The sequence below is a fragment of the Phoca vitulina genome, unplaced genomic scaffold (assembly GCF_004348235.1).
Source record: "Phoca vitulina isolate PV1807 unplaced genomic scaffold, GSC_HSeal_1.0 scaffold2, whole genome shotgun sequence".
Lineage (NCBI taxonomy): Eukaryota > Metazoa > Chordata > Mammalia > Carnivora > Phocidae > Phoca > Phoca vitulina.
Window position 1 is genome coordinate 50946770 of NW_022589705.1, and position 17645 is coordinate 50964414.

At 43.1% G+C, this 17645-nt stretch overlaps 1 protein-coding gene across 18 annotated transcripts in view; it reads left to right on the forward strand.

Annotated features, from left to right (window-relative positions):
• The first annotated feature begins 11950 nt into the window (after window positions 1-11950).
• The window catches only part of DOCK7 (dedicator of cytokinesis 7), a 215382-nt gene continuing 209687 nt past the window's right edge, over window positions 11951-17645 (forward strand). For 10 of the 18 annotated variants that reach the window (XR_004302160.1, XM_032427391.1, XM_032427399.1 and 7 more), the window contains exon 1: window positions 11951-12348. Coding sequence is in view for 17 of the 18 variants with exons in the window: in XM_032427391.1 (XP_032283282.1) it covers window positions 12311-12348 (38 nt within the window). In the remaining variant the exon portion in view is untranslated. The remainder of the gene's footprint in view (window positions 12349-17645) is intronic. The other 8 variants (XM_032427407.1, XM_032427415.1, XM_032427428.1 and 5 more) reach the window with 2 other exon arrangements.

A 17645-nucleotide genomic window follows, 5' to 3' on the forward strand; every position in this document is an offset into this window, starting at 1 on the left:
AATCTCTGAGCAGTAGAGATTATTAAATTCAGTGATAGTAGGTAAGTTTTTAGAGGCAGTAGCAGAGAGAGAAGCAGAGTCAGAATCTGATTCAGAATTGTCTTGATAGAATATCCTACCTATTGTAAAACAAACTAGTGATATTATAGAGTTAAACCAGTAAAGAAAGCAATGAATTTTAAAACAAATTGCAGATAGATGAAAACAGCAAATACCAGAGCTAAGGTATGAGATAACATTCTATTTTCGAATCACATAATTATGGGTTCTGGCAGCATTCTTCAGGGGTAATCATCTACTCTTCCGCTACCATTAAGCAAGGCTACTCCCAGTAGTCCCTAAACAGAGCAAGTTGTGCAATTCTTTAAAATGTTTGGAAAAAGAATACTCTACAACTCTTTTTCATACTTGTCCCAGTGCCATATGATACTGATAACAGAGGATTTTTATTTACCTTAACACTCATCTAGTTTCATCATTTTTATTTTATAGCTGAGGAAAAAGAGGTTCCAGATGGTTGTGATTTGGTCGAAGTCACATAGTAAGATTACGGCAGAGCCAGAACTAAACTCCAGTCTTGGGGCATCTGGGTGGCTCAGTCGGTTAAGTGTCTGCCTTTGACTCAGGTCATGATCCCGGGGTCCTGGGATCGAGCCCCACATTGGGCTCCCTACCCTGCGGGGAGCCTGCTTCTCCCTCTCCCTCTGCCTGCCGCTCCTCCCGCTTGTGCTCTCTCTCTCTCTCTGTCAAATAGGTAAATAAATAAATCTTAAAAAAAAAAAAATAAAATAAATAAATAAACTCCAGTCTTTCTGATTTCCAGCTCCCTGCTCCAACCGTATCAAGAGAGCCTGTGACTTTCAGCACCTTCCCCATTTCACTCTCTGCGTCTCTTGGTAAATTTTTAATATGGACCCTGGCTCCCCAGCCAAGGCCTTATCTCTTGGTTAACAGATTGAACCAGTTTCCTAGCTGTGGTAGGCAGAATTCTAAGAGGGCCTCCCAACCGCCCGCCTCTGGTGTCCATGTTCTGTATAAGCCCTCCTTCAGGGGGTGGGCAGGACCCATGTATATGACGAAGTAGTTGCTCCCTTGACAGGTTACATTATACGACAAATGTATGATGGTCACCTTTGGTTACGCAGTGATAGAAAACAAATATATTAGCATTACATGGTTATATTTACTAAGAAAATGGAATGCAACCAGAATGTTGCTGTCTCAGTTTCCCTGATTTCTACTTCTGAAATGCTACATGGCTTTCCATCCTTCTCTTTCCTCCTGAGGTAGCAGATGAAAGATACCTCTTTCTCTCAATGTTACTAAAAGTGTCTCTCTCATATTACCTAATTTTCTTTCTCCTCTTAGTCATTCCCCACAACCTGCAAACGTGTAGGGTTTCCTACCCAGCATAACCTTTCTTTTCTTTTTAAAAAAGACTTTATTTTTAAATAATCTCTAGACCCAATGTGGGGCTTGAATTTACAATCCCAAGATCAAGAGTCAGATGCTCCGCTGACTGAGCCAGCCAGGCACCCCGCAGCATAACCTTTCCATGACTCCAACTCTTTTTAACTCTGGTGCTTCTCCTTCCTTTCTCTGTGTCAAACCTGCTTGTTTCAGATCTACCGTACTGTTCCTAAAGAACACTGGGCTCAGCTGGGCCCAGATCCAGAATAAATAATACCCAGCAGGTTTCAGATCCTAGCTTAGTTAAGTGAAATAAGAACAACACAGTAGGGCACCACAGATACTGGTTCTGAGCTGGCCCTTGATCCTACATTGCCTCTACTTGCTTTCTTTTCTTAACCTGGCTGCTTAAACCTTCCAGTCTCGCTACACGATAGATTCATTCTCTGAGCTTTCAACTCTTTCTTTTTTCTCTAATCAGCAGGTTGTCTTCTCCTGTCTGACATCATGCTAATTTGAGACTTTTTTCCAACTTAGAAAGAATGATGCAATGAACCCCATGTCCCCATCACCCAGCTTCAACGATCATCAACATAAACCCATGTTGGATTATGATTTTGTGTGTGTTTATGTTGTACATAGATTAAATGTACCCTCTAAACCATTTTTTAAAAAATTTTATTTACTTATTTGAGAAAGAGAACGGGCAAATGAGAGCAAGAGTGGTGGGGAGAGGCAGAGGGAGAGGGAGAAGCAGACTCCTCACCAAGCAGGGAGCCTGATGTAGGTCTCGATCCCAGGACCCTGAGATCATGACCTGAGTTGAAGGCAGATGCTTCACCGACTGGGCCATCCAGGCACCCCCCATGTTAACCATTTTTAAGTGTGAAGTTCAATAGGGTTAAATATATTCATATCATTGTGCAACAGATCTCTGGAACTTTTTCACCTTTTAATACTGAAACTCTATACTCACTAAATATTAATCATGTTGAATTAAAAAAAATCTCATTTATTTATTTACTTATTTATTTGAGAAAGAGAGCATGTTGGTGAGTGGGGGGAGGGGCTTAGGGGGAGGCAGAGGGAGAGAATCTCAAGCAGACTGTGCTGAGTGCAGAGCCCGATGCAGGGCTCCATCCCATGACCCTGAGATCCCGACCTGAGCTGAAATCAAGAGTCGGACCCTTAGTCTACTTAGTCACTCAGGAGCCCCTAATCATGTTGAATTTTATTTATTTATTTTTAAAGATTTTATTTATTTATTTACCAGAGAAAGAGAGAGGACAAGCAGGGGGAGTGGTAGGCAGAGGGAGGAGCAGACTCCCCACTGAGCAGGAAGCCCGATGTGGGACTCGATCCCAGGACCCTGGGATCACGATCTGAGCTGAAGGCAGACACTTAACCAACTGAGGTACCCAGACGTCCCTTGAATTATTTTTAAAGCAAATCCCAGACCTTATATAATTTCATTCATAAACACTCCAGTGTGTATTTTCAAGGAATAAAGGACTCCCTCTCCCTCTCTCTCTCTCTTTTTTTTACAACCACAAAACCCTTATGACACTTAAATCAAGGTTTCAACAGGAAACAGATGACACATTCAAAATAAGATAACTTTAGGAGGGTTTATTTAAAGGTGGTGTGTATAGGGGAATCACAGGTTTGGTGCACTAACCCAAAGTAAGTGACTAAGTTGGTACTTCCTACAATGCCATATGGATAAGGGGAGGGAGTGGTTTCCTACCCAGCATAACCTTTCTTTGAGGTTTCCTACCTCAGCATGAGGTTTCCTACCTCAGCATAACTAGAATGTAGAAGAGTCAAGAAATGGGCACAAGAGATGAACAGGCATTTCTCCAAAGAAGACATACAAATGGCCAATAGACACATGAAAAAATGCTCAACATCACTCAGCATCAGGGAAATACAAATCAAAACCACAATGGGATACCACCTCACACCCGTCAGAATGGCTAAAATTAACAACTTAGGAAACAACAGAGGTTGGTGAGGATGCAGAAAAAGGGCAACCCTCTTACACTGTTGGTGGGAATGCAAACTGGTGCAGCCACTCTGGAAAACAGTAGGGAAGTTCCCCAGAAAGTTAAAAATAGAGCTACCCTATGACCCAGCAATTGCACTATTAGGTATTTATCCAAAGGATATAAACATAGTGATTCAAGGGGGGCACAGGCACCCCAATGTTTGTAGCAGCAATGTCCACAATAGTCAAACTATGGAAAGACCCCAGATGTCCATCGACAGATGAATGGATAAAGAAGAGGTGGTGTACACACACGCCCCCCCCCCACATGAATATTACTCAGCCATCAAAAAGATTGAAATCTTGCCATTTGCAACAACATGGATGGAACTAGAGGATATTATGCTAAGCGAAATAAGTCAGTCAGAGAAAGAAAATTATAATATGAGTTCACTCATATGTGGAATTAAGAAACAAAACAGATGAACATGGGGAAAGGGAAGGAGAAATACGAGGAAAACAGAGAGGGTATAGGGGACCCACAGGTATAGTGCACTCATATAAACCATAAGAGACACTTAACTATAGGAAACAAACTGAGGGTAGCTGGAGGGGTGGTGGGTGGGGGAGTGGGGTAACATTAAGGAGGGCACTTGAAGAAATGTGCACTGGGTATTGTATGCAACTGATGAATCACTGAATTTTACCTCTGAAACTAATAATACAGTATATGTTGATTAAATTGAATTTAAATTTAAAAATATTTTTAAAAAGAGTCTATAGAGTTGGCTGCTCTGAGAGAAATAAATAACTTTGTCCAAGAGACACAGTAAGCAAAATGTGACCTTGCAGGGAAGGAAGCTGGGGAATAATACCCTGATATTACTCTCCTCCCTCCCTAGAGTTCTTACCACTATTTTTCACTGGCCAAGTCCATCTAATAGTTAAAGGCAGGGAGGAGATATAGTTGACACGCAGGGCCAGCCCTCCAGAGGAGAGAGCAGGCTAGAGAGTGGATCTAGAGGAACAAATGGAAAATATCAAAATAACAATTCTTAATGTCATTTAAAACCCAGTGATCAGAATTTGCTGTCTCACAATGTCTTTTATTTTATAGTTAGTTTTTTTTTTCTTTAATTCCCAAAACTTCACACATTGTATTTGGGTTGGAATGTGTGATGGCTAACTTTATGTGTCAATTTCACTGGGCCAGATGGTGCCCACATAGTTGATCAAACACTGTTCTGGGTGTTTCTGGATGAGTTTAATATTTATTTTTTTCTAAAGATTTTATTTATTTATTTGAGAGAGAGCCAATCAGAGAGAGCATGAGCAGGGCAGAGGGGCAGAAGGAGAGTGAGAAGCAGGCTCCCTGCTGAGCAGGGATCCCGATGAGGGGCTCAGTCCCAGGACCCTGGGATCATGAACTGAGCCAAAGGCAGACACTTAACCGACTGAGCCACCGAGGTGCCCCAAGTCTAATATTTAAACTGATAGACTGAGTGAAGCAGATTGCCCTCCATAACATGGGTGGGCCTTGTCCAATCAGTTGAAGGCCTGAATCAAACAAAAAGTCTGACCTGCCCCTGAATAAGAGGGAATTCCTCCTGTTGAATGGCCTTTGACCTGGATATAAGTTGTTTCCTACCTTCAGACGACTCAAATTGAAATATTGGCTCTTTTGGACCTTGAGTTTCCTGGCCTTCAGACTAGAACTATACCATCAGCTTTCTTGGTTCTGAGGCCTTCTGACTTAGACTGGAACTACATCATTGGCTCTCCTGGGTCTCCAGCTTGCCAACTGCAGATCTTGAGACTTGTCAGTCTCTATAATTGTGTGAACCAATTCCTTATAATAAATCTCTCTACCCCCATCTCCCTTGCCCTCCTCCCCACTCCCCACTCTCTCTCTCTGTCTCTTTCTCCTATTCTGTTTTCCTGGAGAACTGTGACTAATATAGTATGCTTCTTAAGTCTGTTTTATTCCATTTTTTTTAAAAGTTTATTTATTTAAATAATCTCTATACCCAACATGGGGCTTGAACCCATGACCCCAAGATCAAGAGCCTCATGTTCTTCTGACTGAGCTAGCCAGGTGCTCCTTGTTCCATTTTTTAATGACAGCTTTATTGAGATATGTGGTACAATAAGAAATATATATTTGGGCTTTGTCCCTGGTTCCTGACACAGAGTTTCTAAAATCCTTGGAATTTTCTGAGTAATAGAGGTGATAGAGCTTTTTTTGTTATTCATAAAAAGCTCCTTTCAAGCATGTCTGAGTTTATGCCAATAAGGTGATTCTTAGTGGGCCCCTAGATCAGTTCAGGATGGGGCTTGTTGCCAGAGGGACCAACCATGTGATTAGAGAGTTGAAACTTTCAGCCCCACCCACAGACCTCTGTGAAGGGTTGGGGCTGAAGACTGAGTTGAATCACCAATGACCAATGGTTTAATCAACCATGCCTACAAAATGGAACATCCATAAAAAGCTCCAGATGATGGGATTTGGAAATCTTCTGAGTTGGCAGAAACATTCATGTGCTAGGAGACCAGTGTACTGCAACTCCATGCAGAGAGACCTCCTGTGCTGAGTCTCTTCTGGACTTGCCCTAAGTACCTCTTCATTTGCCTGTTTATTTGTATCCTTTATAATAACTAGTGATATTAAGTAAAGTGTCTTCCTGAGCTTTGTGAGCCATTGTAGCAAATTACTGAACTTGGGGAGGATATTGTGGGAGCGCTGAATTTATAGCTGGTTGGTCAGAAGTACAGGTGGCAACCCGGGATTTGCAACTGGCACCTGAGATGGGGGCACTCTTGTGGGACTGAGCCCTTTACCTGCGAGGTCTATGCAAACTCTGGGTAGTGTCAGAATAGAAATGAACCATAAGACACCCAGTTGGTGTCTAGAGAGTTGGAGAATTGGCTGGTATGGGGGAAAAAACTACATACATTTCATGTCAGAGTGTTGTGAATAAAAACAGTTCAAGATAGAGTTCACATTTCATACAACTCACCCATTTAAAATATATAATTTATAGCTTTTAGGATACTCACAGAGTTGTGCAACCATGACAATTAATATTAGAACATTTTCATCATCCCCAAGGAAGCCTTATACCCATCAGTAGTCATTTCCCATTCTCCCTTTCTCTCTGCCCCTGGGAACCACTAATCTACTTTCTCTCTCTATGAATTTGTCTATTCTGGACATTTCATATAAATGGAATCCTACAACTTGTGGCCTTTTGTGTCTGGCTCCTTTCACTTACATAATGTTTTCAAGGTCCATCCATCCATGTTGTAGTTTGTATCAGTACTTTATTTCTTTGTATTGCCAAAAAATATATTCCATTGTATGTATACATGACATTTTATCCATTCATCAGTTGATGGGCATTTGGGTTGTTTCTATTTTTTGGCTATTATGAATAATACTGCTATAAATATTCATGTGCAAGTTTTGTGTAGACATAGCCTTCATTTCTTTTGGGTATATACCTAGGAATTGAATAGTTGGGTCACATGGTAACTTTATGTTTAACATTTTGAGGATCTGCCAGACTGTTTGCCAAAATAGTTATACCACCTTATATCCCCACCAAAAAAATATGATGGGTTCCAATTTCTCCACATTCTCATCAACACTTACAAATATCTGCCCTTTCTATTCTAATCATCTTAGAGGATGTGAAGTGGTATTTCACTGTGGTTTTGATTTGCATGTCCCTGATGTCCAATGATGTTGGAACATCTTTTCATATGTGTATTGGCCATTTGCATATTTTCTTTGGAGAAATGTCTATTGAAACTGTCCATTTTATTTATTTATTTATTTATTTATTTATTTATTTATTTGAGGGGTGCAGAGGAGAGGGAGAAAGAAAATCTTAAGCAAGCTCCATGCCCAGCACGGAGCCTGATGCAGGGCTTGATCTTACCACATTGAGATCATGACCTGAGCTGAAATCAAGAGTCAGACGCTTAACTGGGTGAGCCACCCAAGTGCCCCAAAACTGTCCATTTTAAAACTGAATTATTTCTCATTTTATTATTGATTTTTCAAGTGGACACTGAGCCCGCATTGCAGGTCATTTCATTGGAATAACCTGGCCTTCTGGCCCTTTCCAGCTCTGTAAAGCAGCAGAACCGTGAGGGGCAAATATATTTAATTCTGGTAGGATAGCTATTGTAGTCTCTGCATCACTTTCGGGGGGCTGTAATAGATGCTACTGATGCTTCGTCTCCTTCCCATAGCTCGTGTCTGACGAGCTGCAGCTGGGGTGGACAGTTACGCACATGATGGCTTCCCACCGGAAGTACAATCATCTCTCTCAGCTTTTTGCGGCATGGAGTGTGGGGGTAGTTAATGTCCCCAGCGTCAGTCTTCAACCAAGGGATTTAGAGGTATACATTTAGTTAGCTAACTAAATACTCAACTTCAGAGGGACAGTTCTCAAGTGCATATTCAACAGTTCTTCAGAGAGTCACAGGTGGGCTTGAGCCTCGTTGCCCACAGTGGTAAACATCTCAATAACACACCATTCACTGGCTTTCCCTCCTCTGTTCCGTTCTTTCTACTACCTCATTCCAGCTTCTTAGGATCACTTCCTTAATAAACTACCTGCTTCCAAGGCCTTGTCTCAAGCTCTGTTTTAGGGGAAATGTAAATTAAGGCATGATCTCAAACACTTTAGTCCATGGCATTTATTCACTCAAAAACATTGACTGAGTGATTATAATGGATCAGGCTGTGTATTATGTGCTGAAAATACAATGGTGAATAAGAGATCGAGTCTGATGGGGCACACAGATTAATAGTCAATAATTGAATAGTGTAGTAAGCATCATAAACAGGGTAAACATGGGTACTATTAGTTGGGAAGTGTCACCAGGTATAGGATCCCTGAATTGTCCCTTTTGCTAGGTATTAAGAGAGAGTGGGTGACAGGACAAAGCAGACAGAAGCATCTTTAGCTTGGACTTTATACCCAACTCCTGGGCTTCAGTTTGGGATTGAGGTAAGCCTAAGTGGTATGCCCAGTCCTCCCTTCCTCTAGACCACACTCATTCGGCCTTCTTAGAGGGAGTCCCAGGTCAATCACACTGCATGAATCCAGTGGTGCTTCAAAAAAATTCAAATCTTAGCAAGGGAACTACTCCCTATCTCCCCAAAATTCCCCAAAGAGAACACATTCTGCCTGCAAAGCCAGAACTTTATCCCTTATGACACAAAACTTTGCCCTTTTGTAGTGTGGCCTTAAAACCTTGACCTTGCCACAACCATAATCCTTTTTAGCCCTATATTAAAGGGGGAAACTTGAGCTTGATTATCATTTAGAATGTGAAACTAATATAATGCCCTCCATCCCCCTTTCTTGGTGCCATATTCCTAAGTCTTCTGTTTGAAGGACTTTAGAACACTGTGCATATTTACTGAGAAAACTGCCCTGAGGCATTCTTACCTAAAACTCACTATTTTTAGGCTACTCTGCCAAATTAGTCCTAGCTCTTGGTATGTACTTTCTTTGCAAGTATCTTCCCATTAGTGAGGAATTTAGGTTCTGAATCCCAGTAAATGGTGGGGCCATCTGCTGCTTCCAGGGTTCCACCCAGGCTTTCCAGTTTTAACAGTTAAACATGGCGTTGAACTCCATCCAGTTTTTACCACCTCATGTCAAATGAACATCTTGGTGATAATCTAGTCTTCACCTGATGCTGAGAATTGATGCTATCTAGAATTTATATGGAGCTTCCGGAATTTTTCCTGTCTTAGCACTGGAACTACTCGCTTATCTTTTCAGCCAGTCTCTAAACTCTTTGAGGCCACAAAATGTCTTATTTACCATTGTCTCTCCAGGGCATAGTGGTGTCAGTTGACTAAAGGAAGGCTTGTATTAGGTAAAGACTCTTTCAGTTGCTAAAGACAGAACACCCAACTCAGATTAGCTTAGGCAAAAACCCAAAACCAAACCAAGCCAAAACAACCCCAGCACATTATTAGTTCATGTAACTGCAAAGTCCAAGGCTCAAGTAATGTTATAAAGAGCTCATCTTTCTCCATTTTTTACTTTCTTCTCTGCTGTGTTTGGCTTTACTCTCAAGTAGGCCTTTAGATTGAGGTCCCTCGTGCAGCAAATGCAATTTTCAGTTCTGATGGGGCCCAATTGTCTTGGTCTGAATCATGTACCTATTCCTAAACCAGTCATAGAAGCCAGGAGAATGTGCTTCTCTGCTTGGCCAGACTTAGGCCACATGTTCATTCTTGAACCTGGAGGTGAGGGCGTCAGCTCCATGTAAGTACGGTGGATTGAGACTGGTGTGTGTGTTTATGTGCAGGGATGTATGGGGAGCATGGATACTGGGGAGCCAAAGTAATTCCACGGTCACTCCCTTTGTAATTAAATGCATTTTCCTGAATTTGGACCCTTGTGGGACACGGATATCTGCCCACACCGGACTTGCCTGTGACTGTCAGCTCTTCCCTGAGGTGGGGGCCACCACTCCAGCCTGGAGTATTTCCCAGGCTCTGTCTACCCTGCTTACAGCTTGGTCCTGCTTGTCCTCTTCAGGCTCTAAATGTTCCCAGCAAGCTGCACAGTGCATGCAATGTCCTTTCAGACACTTTGGCGACTAGTGAGTCATGTATACAAAGAACCATTCAAAGGCAGAATGTGGTCAATTCTCTAAGAGAGTAGTGAAAAGATGTTTGGAGAGCAGAGATAAAGGCATACAACATCTGGCTGGAGCATGAGAGCAGACAAACGCTTCAGGGACTATCAAGCACCCAAGACAAGTTTAAGTGTAAGCTGAATAATGATAATAACAGTGATAGCAATGACAGAAGCTAGTACATATAGGACTTACCATATGTCAGGCCCTGTTTAAGAATTTTATATGAATTAACCCAATGAATCTGCACAATACTTTTTTTTTAAGATTTTATTTATTTATTTGAGAGAGAGAGTGAGAGAGAGCATGAGAAGGGAGAGGGTCAGAGGGAGAAGCAGACTCCCTGCTGAGCAGGAAGCCCAATGTGGGACTCGATCCTGGGACTCTGGGATCATGACCTGAGCCAAAGGCTGATGCTTAACCACTGAGCCACCCAGGCGCCCCTGCACAATACTCTTTTAAGTAGGTACAACTATTCCCTTCATTTTATAGTCAAGGTTAAGTAGCTTGCTCAAGGTCACATGGTAAGAAAGTGACAGAATACGACTGGGTTCCTATCAAGCAGTGTCTTAAAGGCCAGGTTACAGTGTTAGACTTGACTTGCAGTTCTTTGAGTAGCTGTTTCATCTTTCCCGACGGATTCAAACTTCCTGACAGCAGGACTGAGTCTAGTTCAGCTTTGTGTTCTCTAGAATATCTAGGTGGGCTATACATTCGAGTAGAAGTTACACAAAATTCCTCTTTGAGTAGACTATCTTTACTGGAATGTGCATTGTTAAACAAAATATGAAGTCTTCCACAGTGGTTATAAAACTAGACAGGAAGTTGTGGATCTGACTAATTGAGGCTTTCACCCCTGACTCAGTGTGTGACCGAGCAAATGGCTCTATGCTACAGATTTTCCAACTGTAAAAGAGAGGAAAACAAATATCCAATGTACCTCACAAGGACACAGAGAGAACATATTAACATATTAATAATAAAAAACTACACATAAATCCTGGCAATACTTGAGTAAAGGTACAAGAAACCAAGATTATTTTTCCTAGTTTCACCATAACATCAGCAATCAGCAAATATGAATAAGGAGCCAAACATTCTACATACTATGGGATTACAATAGAATAAGACATGATTTTTGCTATTCCCTGTTTTATAGGATTTAACAGGCAAGATCATTTTGAGTGGTAAACATTTGACTATTTAATAGGACGTCAAAATGCTAAAGTACATTAGAGCTCATCTGGTCCAACATTTATAAATGGAAAATGAGATCCCAAAGGGGTAAGTAATAGTCTCAGCAAGAGTATTGTTAACGGAGAAACACTTATCTTCAAAGAAAAGGACTGGGCTCTGCGTTTGAACCTCAGTTGAAGAGGTTACCGTATGTGTGACCTGGGGCCAGGCGCTTAGCTTCTCTGAACCAATTTCCTTGTCTCTAAAATGGGCATAATAAGAACTTACTTCAAAGAACTGTCGTGGCGATTAAGATCATGCCTGTAAAACTTTCATCAGTGCCTGGCTAAGCACCACAAGTCAACTATTATTATTGTTACTTCTGTAGGAGAAAGGTCTTTTTTAGCTCTTTTTCTACAAGAAAAACCATTTTTTCTCTGGTCAGACCCCATTCATAAGGTCGGAGCAGAACAGAAAGTGCTTTCAACTGCTCGGAGATGGGCGCTGCAGGAACAAGAACCCAGCCATCCAGGGCAGCAGAGCACAGCTCCCCTCGGCAAAACCCATCTTCCATTTCCTCCCCTTCCTTTTCGGGAAAGCCAAGCTCCCCCCCCCCCCCCCCCCTCCCCCCCCCACAGCCCCATCCCCCCCCCCCCCCCCCCCCCCCGCGTTCTGTAATCTTATTTTCCTGCCTCGCCAAGTCGCTGACTCCTCTCTGGCTGCTCTCTGTGTCCTTTCGGTAGTGCGGAACCCGCGGCAGCGAGGCGGCCAGGACTGGCGTGTCGCTCCCTCCACGCCCCATTCTTCCCCTGGGCTCCAACCGGCCGCAGCTGCGTTCCGAAGCCCGGGCTCCCGCGGGGATTGACGCGCTGGGGGAGGAGCGGTTTCTCGCTGCGCGCCTCTCAGGAGCATTACGGCAGGGCTCGTTCCCGGCTCCGGCCGCCAGCCCCAGCCTCCCCGGTCCGGAGCTGGGACTGGCGGAGGCCGCGAGGGAGGGAGCGCGAGCGAGGAGGCACGCGCCCGCCCGTCCGCGCCCAGACCGCCGCCGCCGCCGCCTTAGCAGCCATGGCCGAGCGCCGCGCCTTTGCCCAGAAGATCAGCAGGTAAATCTCGGGCGCGGGGCGCGCCGCCGCAGCGGGAGAAAGAGCCGGTAGCCCTCCCGAGCCCGGCCTAGGAGGCGGGTGGGTGTGGCGACGCGGGCGCGGGGATCTGGCGGCCTGGTCCGCGGCTGGGCGGAGGGGGCTCGCGGCTGTGGCGGGTGCCGCCGAGGCCTCGCGCCGCCCTCCAACCCCGGCCCTCAGCCCGCGCCGGCGGCCGATTCTCGCCCCGGGTGGGGGTAGGGGAGCGCAGGGAGCCCCGCACGCCCGAGCGCCCGCCTCCGCCCGCTTCTCGGCGGCCCGGGCCTGGAGTTTCGCGGCGGCTTATTGCAGGGCGGGTGGGGGAGCTCGTCGTCCGGCCGATCGGCTCTCCCCAAATTCTTTGTGTCCCCACCCCCGGGCTGGCCGGGGGCCGCCGCGGCGTCTCGCTCCTTCACTCTCCCCGCCCACCCCCGTTTGCCCCCAGGAGGGTGCGGGGTCCGCCCTCTTCTCCTCCCCAACAAAAGGTTCGGCGCGCGGCGGGCTCCTGGCCGGTGGGAGGCCGTCCCTTCTTCACGCCTCCCACCCTTCCCGAGAAATCTGACAGGAATCCTCTTTGCATCCAGGGGCCAATTCAAAGTGGGCTCTCGCACCCAGAATCTAAAACGTATAGTCAAAATGAAAAGTTGAGAGCTTGTGGTCTGCACCTTGGGTGTGCAGCTGCCGAATCTTGGACGAATTGTAGGCTGGTGCTTGATCTTAGTAGCATGCGAATTTAAATGTGCGCTTGTGTTTCTAATGGCACCAGACGAAGATGGATGATAGGCAGTGTTCTTTTTACACTGGCCCTTTGACTCATATTTTAGGAGTCTGGAAGTAAGCAAGCAATCACGGTTGAGATTTCCGAACCTTTTACCTGCCTGTGGTGGGGAGGTTGCCAGAACCAAAAATTGAATTACGGCGGGGGATTCTAACATTTGTAGAATTTCATTGGGAAATATACTAATGTGTAAGACACTAGACTGTGTTGGTTTTATTATGATGTCCCAAGAAAAGAAGCATTCGAATGCGTTACTTTTTTGAAAATTTTATTTCTGTGGTTCTGGATCTTTTTCGTTTGCTGATCTTTCTTAACGATTTTTGGACCGACCAAACAGGTTCTTTCTTAATTGCCTGAACTTCCATAGCGTTACTCTGTTTTGGCACGTTTTTCATTTAAAACTAACATCTTTTTGATTTAAGCTTTGTGCTTAATTATTGTTTTCTTTTGAGCTTTAGAACATTTAATTTTATACTTAAGGGGCAAAATAGCAAGGGGTGCCTGGCTGGCTTGGTCGGTGGAGCATGGGACTCTTGATTTCGTGGTTGTGGGTTTGCTCGGTGTTGGGTGTAGAGATTATTTAAAAATAAAATATTTTTTTTAAAAAAAGAGGCAAACAGCAAGTGCTTAAGAACATGTGCTCTGGTGTCAGATGATGCCATGGGTTCAAATCCTGACTGTTACTTTTCTAACTCGGCACCTTGATCAAATTGTGTAAGCTCTCTTAAGTTACAGTTTTGGCATCTGGAAAATGGGTATAGTACCAGTACCCCGTTGATAACGTTGTGAACATTAAGTGGCACAATTTGTGTGAAGTGTTTAGCATAGTGCATGGCCTTTAGTAGCTATCATTGAACAATTAATAATTGGTATTTCCTAAGGAGTTGTGGTAGAGTTAATAGGAAATTATTACTTTTTTTCTTTTTTACTTTTTTTGCAAAATAACTGGGTCTTGTTTCTGAAGGCAATGCCATTGAAAAAATGTATTCCTTGACATACATGCTTAGTATTAATTTCTTTTTAATAGAACCAAGTTTCGCTGAGAACACGTGTTGATCAGGAAATTGCACATTAGGGAGTTAGATATGAAATATATATGATACCTGTTCTTCATTCATGGAGTTTGTGCTAGGATTAGACAGAACAAAATACAAGAAAAAAAAGAAAGTTTCACAAAATAACACAAAATTCAAAATGATAAGCCTGTAAAGTTGTCAGATTAAGTAAAGCAATGGAAATGAGAGATTCATTGATTGGAGAAATACTTAGAGGAGGTGACTGGTGATTGATTGGGTATGGAAGGTGAGGAAGACTGAGGAGTCTGGGATGACTTCCAGGTTTCTGACTTGGGCAATCAGGTGGATGATGGAGGCAGTCATTGAGGTAAGGGCGTACAGGAGGAAGAAGGGATTTGAGGGTGGGAATTGAGGTGGGAAGGAGATGATGATTCAGTTTTGGACATGCTGAGTTTGAGATGCTTGTTGAGCATTGAAAGAGAAATATTTATTAGGTTGTTGGTGAGGTTTAAGATGCAGAAGAGAGATTGGGCTGGAGGTCAATAGATATGGGAATCATCAGCAAGGAGATTGTAATTGAAACCAGAGGAGAAGATGAGATAGTACGGGAGGAATGTGCGGATTAATTTGGAGGGAAGACCAAGGACAGAACTGTTATAGATGATGAATTATTGTGATTGAAAGGTACTTTCATTCTTGTTACCAAGTATGGCCAAATAATACTTCTTTTTTTTTTAAAGATTTTATTTATTTATTTGGGGGGGAGAGAGAGAGAACACAAGCAGGGGAGGGAGTGAGGGTGGTAAGGTGGAGGGAGGGCCAGAGGGAGAGGGAGAAGCAGATTTCCCACTGGGCAGGGAGCCCAACGTGGGGCTTGATCCCAGGACCCTGAGATCATGACCTGAGCTGAAGGCAGATGCTCAACCGACTGAGCCACCCAGGTACTCTGGCTGAATAATACTTCTGAATAAATTTTTGTTCTGCTTCTTAGTTTCCTACTAGAGGAAGTATAGCACATACTCTCAAGATAAACTGCTTGGGGTTGACATCCTAGCACTGGCCCTCATTGAATAAACCTGGGCAAGTTACTTCACCTCACTTCTGCCTCATTTTCCCTATCTATAAACTGGGGATAATAGCAGAACCTACCTTATAGGGTTGTTATAAGAATTAAAAAATCGGTTCCAGTAAAGTGCTTAGAACAGTGCTTTCTACATAAGTGTCCAGCATCAATTATTTTTTATTATTACAATATTTATAATGTGGTGTAGGACCTTTTCTTGGAAGTGGTCTTTTTATGATATGCATATATGAAATTTGTTGCTCTGTGAATAGCCTGTTGCTGTTTGAAACCTTATTTTTTTCTTTTAAAGCTTTATGATTGTTCTGAAACCTTTATTTTTTTTTATTTTTAAAGATTTTATTTATTTATTTATTTGACAGAGAGACACAGCGAGAGAGGGAACACAAGCAGGGGGAGTGGGAGAGGAAGCAGGCCTCCCGCTGAACAGGGAGCCCGATGCGGGGCTCGATCCCAGGACCCTGGGATCATGACCTGAGCCGAAGGCAGACGCTTAACAACTGAGCCACCCAGGCGCCCCTGAGACCTTTACTTTAAAAAGAATTCTACTGATTTCTTTTCTGGCTCTGTCATTTCCTAACCCTTTGCATTTAGTGCTGTTATTTTTTGAGGGCATGATTTTGTGATTTCTCAAACTCTTTTATTTTTTAAATTTTAAAAAAGATTATTTATTTATTTTTGTGGGGGGAGGTTGGGGGAGAGGGACTCTTAAGCAGACACTGGGCTGAGCTGGAGTCCTGTGCTGGCCGCCATCTCATGACCCTGAGATCAGGGATCTGAGCCAAAACCAAGAGTCCAAAGCTTAACCCGCTGTGCCACCCAGGTGCCCCAGAGCTCTTTATTTTTTATCACTGATTGTACTACTTACCTCAGCTCATCATGGAAAAGCAGCATGTATATTTTGTTCATATCAGTTATTGCCTCTTGTTTGTTCCCCCTACTTTTGGAGGACAAGTGTATACGTTGTTAATTACCCCCTTTTTAATCACACCCTAGCATATAATAGGTAGAATTTGTGGAGTGTTGATTGTAGATTAATGATTTTGTTTAGATTTTGTCCTGTTACTTGATATTCAGCAGTAATGATGAACATTTGGATACACTTAAAGCATTTTTTACTACATTCTCATCTTTATTACCTAGAGAGGCGGAAGAACATTGTAAAGGATATAGATACCAGGTCACATTGCATGGGCTGGAATTCAGCTATACCACATAATAGCTATATAATTCTGGGCAGTTGATCTAATCTCCCTGTCTTGGTTTTCTCTTCAGTAAAATGGGGATAAAAGTGTCTGTGGGTCATCATGAAGATTAAATAAGTTAATACATGTAAAACACTTAAACTGTGCCTGAAACATAATAAGCATTCAACAAATGTTAGTTGCTGCTATTATTATTCCTATATTATTTACAATGATTATTATTCCCATAATCCAGATGAGGAACTGAGGCCTACATACCATGAAATTATTTGCCTAAATTGGGACTCAAACCCTAGTTCTCTGATTTCAGATCTTACACTTTTTTTATTTGGCTGTATTTCTTTCTGCAAAATATTTTCTGGGGTAGTTCCAGATTTCCTAACAGTGCTGCCGTTAGCATCCCCAAAGTTACCCTTACCTACTTAATCTTTCCTTTGTTAATTTGGTATCATTTTGTTGCCTGAGAAGCAGAATTTAATGAAAGGCTTTCATCAGATTTTTATTTTTGAGGAAAATCTTAACATGAGTAGGATTTCCTGGACATAGGCTTATTTATAACCTCTTTTTCTTTTTTTAAAGTTTTGAATCTGTTCATAACTCTGGCTGTATAGGCCCAATCTTTCAGTCTACTTTCTTCAGTTCATTACCAAATAAATTCTTTCCACATAGTATCAACTACTTCCATGCTGCCTTTTTCATCACTTTGGCCTTTTGTTGTCCTCATTTCACTAACTCTTTTTTTAAAAATTTTTTTTGTTTTTTTTTTATTTGACAGAAAGAGACACAGCGAGAGAGGGAACACAAGCAGGGGGACTGGGAGAGGGAGAAGCAGGCTTCCCGCGGAGCAGGGAGTCCAGTGCGGGGCTTGATCCCGGGGCCCCAGGACCATGATCTGAGCCGAAGGCAGACGCTTAACGACTGAGCCACCCAGGCGCCCCTCATTTCACTAACTCTTAATGCTGAATGTCTAACCTGTTTCTTGCCCCTGAGAGGGAGAGCAGAACAGTGCAGAGTTGCAGATTTGATCTTTTATTAATGAATGTCTTTTCATTTGAAATGAGGTTTACTCTAAATCATTTCTCTTATTAACATCTTTGTTTCCCTACCCCATCTTTTACTGAAAAGTTCTGGATCACCTAACGTGAGTCCATTACAACCTCAGCATGCTACTGTTCCTATAGGTCATTTAACCATCTTTCTCC